This window comes from Alligator sinensis, unplaced genomic scaffold (assembly GCF_000455745.1).
Source record: "Alligator sinensis unplaced genomic scaffold, ASM45574v1 scaffold97_1, whole genome shotgun sequence".
Classification (NCBI taxonomy): Eukaryota; Metazoa; Chordata; order Crocodylia; family Alligatoridae; genus Alligator; species Alligator sinensis.
This window is the reverse complement of record NW_005841921.1, coordinates 386,408-395,774: the sequence shown is the minus strand read 5'-3', so window position 1 is coordinate 395,774 and position 9,367 is coordinate 386,408. Positions and strand designations below refer to the sequence as shown.

The 9,367-nt window shown below is 44.5% G+C and overlaps 1 protein-coding gene across 3 annotated transcripts in view; it reads left to right on the top strand.

Annotated features, from left to right (window-relative positions):
• The window catches only part of B3GNT9 (UDP-GlcNAc:betaGal beta-1,3-N-acetylglucosaminyltransferase 9), a 59,023-nt gene extending 52,904 nt beyond the window's left edge, over positions 1 to 6,119 (top strand). For all 3 annotated transcript variants that reach the window (XM_025198435.1, XM_025198434.1, XM_025198433.1), the window contains one exon: positions 2,818 to 6,119. In XM_025198435.1, coding sequence (XP_025054220.1) covers positions 2,882 to 4,120 — 1,239 coding nt within the window. In that variant the 5' untranslated portion in view covers positions 2,818 to 2,881 and the 3' untranslated portion in view covers positions 4,121 to 6,119. The remainder of the gene's footprint in view (positions 1 to 2,817) is intronic.
• The last annotated feature ends 3,248 nt before the right edge of the window (positions 6,120 to 9,367 follow it).

Below are 9,367 nucleotides of genomic sequence, written 5' to 3'. Positions count from 1 at the left end.
CTGCCTGCCCTGTACAGGCAGGCAGTGTGCTTCAGCACCAGGGCAAGGGCTAACCATAGAGACACTCTGGCAGCCAGAGCATCTCTGTGGAGGACCCAGCCTCTGGTTGCCTCAGGGTACAGTCTGGAACCATGTCCTGCCCCCCTTTTTTTCTCTGCAGGGTTTTTTGACCCCGTAGATATCCAGGGGTCTAATTTTGCCCCTGTGCTGCAAATTTGCAGTGCAGAGAACATTTTCTCATTTCTGCACGTGCCTCTTGCAGCGTTGCAAAGGGGTTTGAGATGCTACAAAAGGCACGTGGGTCATATTGAGACCTTGATTACATATCAGAGGTAACTAAGTATGTTACAATTTCACCTGTTTGCAACTTCAGTAAACAGCAGTGCTTAGTTGATTCTTAACCAGTTCTGCATTCTTGCTCTGTCTCCAGTTGGAGTACCAGGATCATATCATTTAGGCACAAATATTAGGTTAAATAGAAATAGCTCCATACATAAAACAGTGCTGTGACACTGAAAGGTCTGGGGATTGCTCTTTATGGGTGGGAGGAAAAAACCCAGCTGTAAATCAGGTGAAGTCTGAAATACAGTTCCCCCTGACCCCCAGGACAGATGTGTATGTGCACGCATGCTCACACACACACACACACACACACACACACACACACACACACACACACACACACACACACAAACTTGGGATGCCATCCTCAGCATCATGGTAGCTGTGGCCCATCTAACTTTTTATATGCCCTCCTTTTAGCCTGTAGACTGCTCTGGATTTCTCTGGTCAGCCAAGGAAGCCTCTTGGCCCCTTTCCCCCTTTTTCCCTGCATCAGGATCATCTCCCTCTGTGGCCGAAGGAACACAGGGCTGTTTATTTACCATGTATCGGTTTATTTACCATGTATCAGTGATTGGACAAAGGGAAAATGGACCACTCGTCTTATTGATTTTGGCAGCTCTCTAATTTCTAAACAACAGTATGACCATTAGGCATTACAAAAAATAACTATTAAAACCCTCCACCCATTAAGTAAATGATAAAGAAAACATCTGAGCTAAATGTGCATTTTCAGAAGCACACCCTCTGGACTCAAAGTAGATGTGCAATTACTATCATGGGCACGCAAAAGTTAGATTCTGCATACAACTAGGAATACCATATTTCCAGTTCCAAAAAAGAGGATACCAACAAGGGGGACACCTCACTTCCAACCCACAGACCCCAGCCCTGCCAGTGCCCCTCACTCCTAACCTGCAATCCCCATCCCTCCTGCTGCCCCTCACTCTTGACCCGCAGACCTCTCACGTCCAAACCACAGTTCCCCTGCTCCCCCCCCCGGGCCAAGCTAATGCTCCACTCACAACCCGCAGCCCCCTGCTGCTGCCAGTGCTCCCTGCTCCTGGCCCACAGCCCTCCATCTCTCCTGTGCCTCTCTTTCCCCACCACAGCCCCATGCTCCTGGCCCACAGCCCTCCATTTCCCCTGTGCCCCTCTTTCCCCACCACAGCCCCCCCAGCCCTGCCAATACCCCTCACTCCAGACCTGCAGCCCGCCCTGCTTCCCCCAGCCCTGCCAGAGGGAGCCTCCAGCTGCCCCTATCCCAACCAGGCCAGAACACGGCAGCTGCAGTGGCTCCAGCTCCTGTAGGTGATAGCAGAGCAAGTCTGGTTCCAGCCCGGGCTGCAGGGAGGAGGAGGAGGAGGGGATGCCTGCAGGGAGAAGGAGGAGATCCCTGCCCCAGGCTGTGGCTCCTGTGGAGTGCCAGGAGACCAGGCTATGACCCCCCACTCCCCACTGTCGGGCAGCATTTCCTGGGTGCCCTGCTCCTGTGAGCACGGGCACTGGCCCCTGGTACCACTAGCCTGGCCACGCAGCTCTCCACAGCCTGCAAAAGCCACTCCCCCCCACACAAGCCCCCCCCCCACCCTTTCCCGTGCTGGAAGGGCAGGTGCCTTCCCCTGCCCCTGTACCCTGCCGCAGCCCAAGCGCCTAGACATCACCTCCCAGCACCGGCAGACACCTGTCCCCACCTCAGACACCCATCCCCTCTACCTCCCCCACCCAGACAGTCCCCAAGGACTGGCCCTCCAACCCCCCACCCCCACAGACTTACCTGCATCCAGATGCTGAGGCTGTTCCCACCACCCTGCCTGGCTGCATGCCAGCCACAGATGCATGTGGTGACCCTGCCTCCAATTGCCCTCCCCCAAGTCCTATCAGTGGAGCAGAGCAAAATCCCAGACATTCGATCATATTTTTAAAAACTGCCCAGACGGAGATCAGAGGACCCAAAAAGAGGACATGTCTGGGAAAACTCAGATGTATGGTAACCCCAATATAACTATGACTCTACATGCACACAACCCCCACCATAGCCTTGTATAGTTCTTCATTTATGGGTCCTCTCAAAACTATGTGCACATATCCGCTTGGCCATTTAATGTTCAGCCTTCAGCCACCTCCTACTTTTGAAGACATGAAAAGCACTAAAAGAATTAGAAAGAGATCACCTAGCATTATCAGGTCATTATTTTAAGAATGCGCTTGTGCACCTTGGTTTTCTAGGCACCAGAAGCACCATATTTTTTGAGATTTGTAGAATGAGTTTAAGAGTTGAGTATCTCACACTCAAAGAGCAACATGATCCAAATTGCCAGAGTGCAGGACTGGAAAGCCAGGTCCTCCTGAGTTCAAATCCTTAATCTGCCCCCAATTTGCTGTATAGCGCTCTCTCCAAGGAGTTTTATGGGGATTACTTAATTATGTAACCGAATGCTGTTTCTCACTGATGCTCCATGTGTTTATTTGCAGATGGATATAGCCATAAGGCCGCTCAAAACCAACTTGTAACATTCCTGGTAACCCTCTGGAAACAATGAAAGTTCGGCTCAAAGGAGATGCAATCTGTACCCTTTTCCTTGTTATAGCACTTTGCTCTTTACTCTATTCCCAGCTGGAACACTTAGGTTTAGCAGGTAACAAGGAACAAGCTCACAAGAAACCTTCAGCAACACAAAGAATCTTCCCAGACCCCCAAGCCCCTGGGAGATACTCTCAAGAGGAAGTGATAGTAGCCAGACCCAGAATTATTATTACAAAGAAGGCAGAGGTGGATGATTATTCCCAAACTACCACTGTGTTCCCACTGACTTATTCTACCTTTGACTTCAAGAGCTACCTTCTCAACAAGGACAAAAGAAACTTCAAACTTCTCATTAACCAGCCCAAAAAATGCAGAAGAACGCCTGGAGGTCCCTTTTTGCTTATTGCCATCAAATCAGTGGTTGAGGACTTCGACAGGCGTGAAATTGTCCGTAAGACCTGGGGCAGGGAAGGTTTGGTACATGGGGCACAGGTTCAACGAGTTTTCCTTCTGGGAATACCAAAAAATAAGTCAGCACTGGCTACATGGGAGACCCTCATCCATCAAGAGAGTCAGACCTACCGGGACATTTTACTCTGGGATTTTATGGATACCTTCTTCAATTTGACTTTAAAAGAGATACATTTCCTGAACTGGGCCAATGAGTTTTGTTCAAATGTGAACTTTATTTTTAAGGGAGATAATGATGTTTTTGTCAATGTGGAGAACATCATTGACTTCCTTGAGAGGCGTGACCCCACAGAGGACCTCTTTGTTGGGGACATAATTTACAATGCACACCCCATCCGCATGAGAAAGAGTAAATACTACATCCCAGAAACAATGTATGGGCTAGGCATGTATCCAGCCTATGCAGGGGGAGGGGGATTCTTGTTGTCCAGCCAAACCATGAAAAAGCTCTCTGAGGCTTGCAAAGAAGTGGAGCTCTTTCCTATTGATGATGTCTTTTTGGGCATGTGCTTGCAGAGGATCAATCTCAAACCTGTTTTGCATGAAGGATTCAAGACATTTGGCATTGTGAAGCCCTCTGCTGCCCCACACTTGCAGACATTTGAGCCCTGCTTTTACAAAGATCTCATGGTGGTCCACAGTCTAAAAGTACCAGAGATCTGGCTTATGTGGAACTTGCTGCATAGCCCACGGCTTTCCTGCACCCAAAAGAAGCAAGTGAAAAAGCCATTCCAATGGAAGAAGAAGACTAAAATGATAACAGAAGCTGCAACTTCCTGATAAAACAGACAAAGTATGACAGAAGCACATGGTGAGCCAAGCTCAAGCAAGGAGGAACCAAGGCAGACTGCAATGTAATAAACTTGGTTTAGAAATAGAGTATTTTAGCACTTTTCCAGTACACAAGGGCAAGTTTTTGCAGAAGCCTGTCAGATTTCCTGGTTTGTACATACTATACATAGTAGGATTTTCTCCCTAACGTAATTCATATAATCACAAAATTAGATTTGTTAGAACTGCAATAACATTTAATCCCCTCAGGGATTACATTAGAGAGAGGACTCTAGTCCTATAGGGGGAACATGGAGAAAGAAGGGACAAATAAGAAATTAAGGATGGTGTCACTTGCAGAGCAGAATATAGGTAAGTTGGTCACGTGACCCAAGATCCCCAGGTAATTAGGAAGGGGCAGAGTTGAGATGAGCCTTAAAAACAAGGACAAGAAGTTTCAATTGCTCCATCCTAAGATATTGATATCTCATTGCTTATAGTGACGTATACAAATTACACACCTGTTAAACTGCTGCTGAATCAGGACTCAAATTGGGTAGGTTCCTAGCAAGCTGATGAGCTTGATTTATATTCAATGGAAGCTAAAAATCATTTGAAAGTGGCAATCTCTCTCTCTCTATCTCTCTCTCTCGCTCTCTCTCACCTTTGCAGACCAGATCCTCAGCCAATGCAGCTCCATGTTCGACCTCTATTTGTTAAGAGGAATGACATATAGGACTCCCATGAGCACCACATTTCTTTCTCTCCCTCCTTTGAATTGGAAGGAAAATTATCAGTATAGTGCACTAGTTTATAGATTGCGGCATTTTTATACTGAGTGCAGTCAACTATAAGAAGCAGCTGGGCCTTTTCACATTGCTGAAGACACAATTTTATTATTCAGATAAAAAGGTTTCAAAATAAGAGCCTTTCAAAACTCATTACAAAAGAACAAACCCAACCCCCCTCTCTCCCCCTCTCCAAAAACCACCTCACCTCCAGACTCTGCCATCAAATGGTATCCTATGTCCTGTTTATTGTTTTTGTATAAACATTTTAAACTTTGGAGAAGATCACCAGCTTATTTGACATCGAATGAACTTTTTTCCACTTAAAACATTTCCCCCCCAGTAACAGTGAATCTTAAAACAAACCTTCCTTGGACATCACAATTAGGAAGTGAATCACTTAAAAAGGGTCAGAAAGGTCTTTTAATCTTGGAGATGATGGATCTGGATTCACAGCTGGCTGAAACTGTTTCCCAATTTTTATGAAGCTTCTTCTCTCAACAATGTCCTGAGAGCAGGGCATTTAAGCATGTGCTAAACCCATCCTTATTTTGGAGAGCTCTTACACAAGTATTTCAAGTCAACAGAACTTTAAGCACATTCTAAATCAGAACCTAGGCCACAACCGTAATTCAAACGTGAGACTCCACAGAATTCCAGCCTTTATTTTTCTATTTAGCCATAGCCAAAGCTCAATCCCCACTTCAACTATGCAGAGAGTGAAAAAGGCTGTTAAAGGCATTGATTCACTACTGCTATTAAAGATATGCAGCAATGTGTTCCAGGTTAAAATTTAGCCTTATGACAACATATTTTCAGGGAGAAATACCAGCTACAGTAGACACTGAAGATCTGTAAGTTGATCTGTAATAGGTTGGCAATTTCTGGGAATATGACTTTATACACATATATATTTCCACAAGCAAAAAAAAATTGTTGAAAAATATAGTAGTTCTGGAGAGGGTGGAAATATGTCATAGCCTTGTCAGTTGGAAAACCACCACTCAGGGTCTGTAGTAAATGTGCCATATGTATGTATTTATGAGCTGTACAGAAAAGTGTTGTTATTAGTTGGGTAGTTGGGAAATTAGTTACATGTTAATTAAAAGCAACATGCTTATCCAATTATTGGGATTAATTTGGTTTGTATGTATGGGTGGATGGGTGGTGGGAAGAAGTAAGAAAAAATGATACATGTATTTTTGAACAGAGAAAACAACCTGCAGAAGAAAATTAGTTATCTTGGATACCACAGCAAATCCTTTCTAATGAAGGGGTTTGTTATTCTAATGAAAGAAAAAAATAGTTGTACATACCTTAGAACTTCTCATCACGTAACTACTTAGATCCTCCTGTCCTCATGACATCCAGCTGAGTCTGCTTAAACTGAAGACAAGTCCTCAGATCCACCCATTATCATGATGGCTCTTTATTCTGAGCTGCAAGGCCAGACAAATTCTTGCTCTTCTTTCTCTGAACATTGCTTCCATAGCTGCAACACTCTCAGAGCACAGCATTAGTGTCAAGACTGCCATATTATCCATTATTCTTAATGTAAATGTCTCCTCGATGTTGTGGAGACAGAGCACAGGATTTTGTAGGAGGAAGCAACTAATCCAGTCCTGAAAGAATGGGTCTTGGTTTCCCACTAAGTAAAAAAGAGGGGTAAGCCCAACAAGAGAATTAGCCAAACTGCCTGGAACAAAGAAAGGCTATCATTGGGACACCAGCATATGTCCCAAAAGCTAGCAGGAGTAGAACTGGCACAATTTATTCACCTCTGTTGCCCTCGTTTTTGGAATACCTCATTTCTTTGCCCAGGAAACACCAGGACCCATCATTATTTGTCAAAACTTTGTGCACAGTCCATTCTGCCTGATATCAAAACTTTCCATCTACCTGTAAAAGTGGCAGTGTTGAGCTGCAGGTTCATGTCACAACCCAGTGATTTTGGTGCCTCGGCACGATGGAATTTTCCCGCCACATGAGAGCCTCTTGCACAGCAAAAGGTTTTTGTTGCAACAGAAAAACCTCGGTGCAAGAGAGTTCCCACCATTTAAATGCAAATGTGTGTTCCGCTATTGGCCAGTTCTAAATTATTCCTACATGGCGGCTAGTAATTGGCTTGCTAGCCGTTTAAAATTTCGTGCAACTTCCACCCAAGTCGGAGAACTTTGAGCACGCTGCAGAGTGCCTCTAAAGAGATCTGACTTGTGGCTGAGCTGATCGATAGACTGATCCCCGTCGCCGAGCGCAATCCTCGACGTACCCTTTCCCTGCCGGCTTAATTTGTGGACGGATTAGCTGGCCTGAGCCTTGCCAGCTGGAGCAACTCACATAGTTGTTCAAACGACCGGACCATCTGCGTTGTGGCTACAAGCGGAGTAAGTAAAGTTTTTGCAACCATTAAGCTTTGTCTGCCTCTCCATTCACCAGCCCGCCCAGCGAACGAGTAATTTCTAAAATCACCTCGAGTCGGCTCCGGCCGTCCGAGACAGTTCACACTGAAATAAATGGCACCACCATTCCCCCATCTCCTAGAGGAAGGCTCTTCTACTAGCTCACCCACTAGGTTCATTTGATAACACTGGGCTATTTTCTTTCTGAAAATGCTAATGTCTCACTCTGTGTTGCCTTGCAGGCTATCTGGAAGCCCTCTGTGCAATGGGTAGAATGAAGCCTCAGAACCATTTTGTAAGACCCTAGGCCTATGTGCAATAATAATGCACCAATAGAAGTTTCTTTGGAATGGACAGGATTCTAATTTTGGAACCAGGAAGGCTGTCTCCATAGCAAGCAAAGAGAACCAATTGCTTTCATGGTGCACATATCACCAGTAGATTGCAAGACCCTTTGTAAAACTAAATATGGAATGCTACCCTGTAGGCTTCAAGAGGGGGAGAGAGAACAGAGGGTCTTACAAACACCTACTGAGTACAAATATGTAACATAAACATAAACCAAGAGTTTCAAGCTATTATGTCTAAAATAAAATGGCTACAGTCCATAGTTAAGTGTTTATATTGGGCTTAATTTTCAGAGGTGCTCAGTAATTTAAAAAAAAAGAAAGAAAATGTTTCAAATGCTGAAAAGCAGGTTAAGGTACTCCATTCAAGCCCCCAGCCTGGACAATTTGACTACACATTTTCACTGAAACCAGTTGCATACTAGATTGATTTATTGTACCCTAGGTGTGGTTTTCTTTTCTTCCCACACACACACAAACGCTGCAGGAGAATAAGTGCATGAGATCCAGACAGCGACTTTTCATTTTACCTTTTCCAAGCAAAATGATGTGCATAAAAACCAAACAAAAAGCCCATACATGACAACAAGGTATGAAAAAAAATCCAAGCTGCATCACAGAAAACCAGGCATTAAATACAGCTGTTTTGCTAAAAGCCACTTGAGTTTGTCATCAACAGACTGAATCAATGCACTGTAGATGCTCTGTAGATGACTATAACCCTCAGTGAGGAAGGATAGATGCTGGAAAGGTGCTATGTGGGTTCCAACAGAAGCAAGTAAAGCAAGCAGACTTCCTCAAGACTAAAGGCAAACATGAAGCTAATACAGTACAAATGGACTTATTGAATCTCAGGGATCCACACACAATCCAACCCTTTTCAGACTATGCTACTAGCCAGGCTAGGCTTGTTTAATGAGTGGAGTTGGCTTGGACCTCTGTCTCCCAAGTCATTAACTGAAGGTGAATGCCAAGACCCAGCTTTAGATCAGGCTGACTGATGATCAGAAAGAAGAAAAATGGAATTTTCTGAAGCAACAAGGTATTAGAATTATGTGTTTTATGTCTAGATCCTAGTTTAAAATATGTCCTTTTAAAGCAGGTTCTGGAAGTGAACTCTGGAGGCTGAAATCAAAAAAGGTACAGAAGCAAGCTTTGAGAATTCATGCTAACCTGAAATGTTAAGAAGTGTGAGCAGTCTATGGAGAATATTAAAAAGACAATCTGATTTAAAAAAATAATAATTTAAAGCCCTAAAATGTTATGACCTGACTTTCAGAAGCACTGCAGGTGTTGTGGATGCATAGAAGTTCTGGAGACCAGCCCACCACACTTCTTGTGATGACTAAAACTGGAAAACTTGAACATCTGACCTGATTTTTACCACTTCTGCTGCTTACGTTTGTTGTGCAAGGTACATGCAACACAGACAGAAGAGTCAACTTCAGTCTCCTGGCAGACATGGTTAAATGTAATATCTTTTATTAGATCAACTAAATAGCTGGAGAAATTGTTCTTTGCAAGCTTTCGGCTTCAAACACCCTTCTTCAGGCAGAGGGAGAGTCTACAGTTGTATTGTATTGCCTGGATGGGCTAGAAGCCAGTATGCAGGAATACAAGTCAGTGAAAATGCAAATGCGTGGCAGTGAGGTATCCTAGGGGGTGAGAGAGAGGAGAGACGGTAGTTTCTCACCACCTGATACCTCACTGCCAGGCATTTGC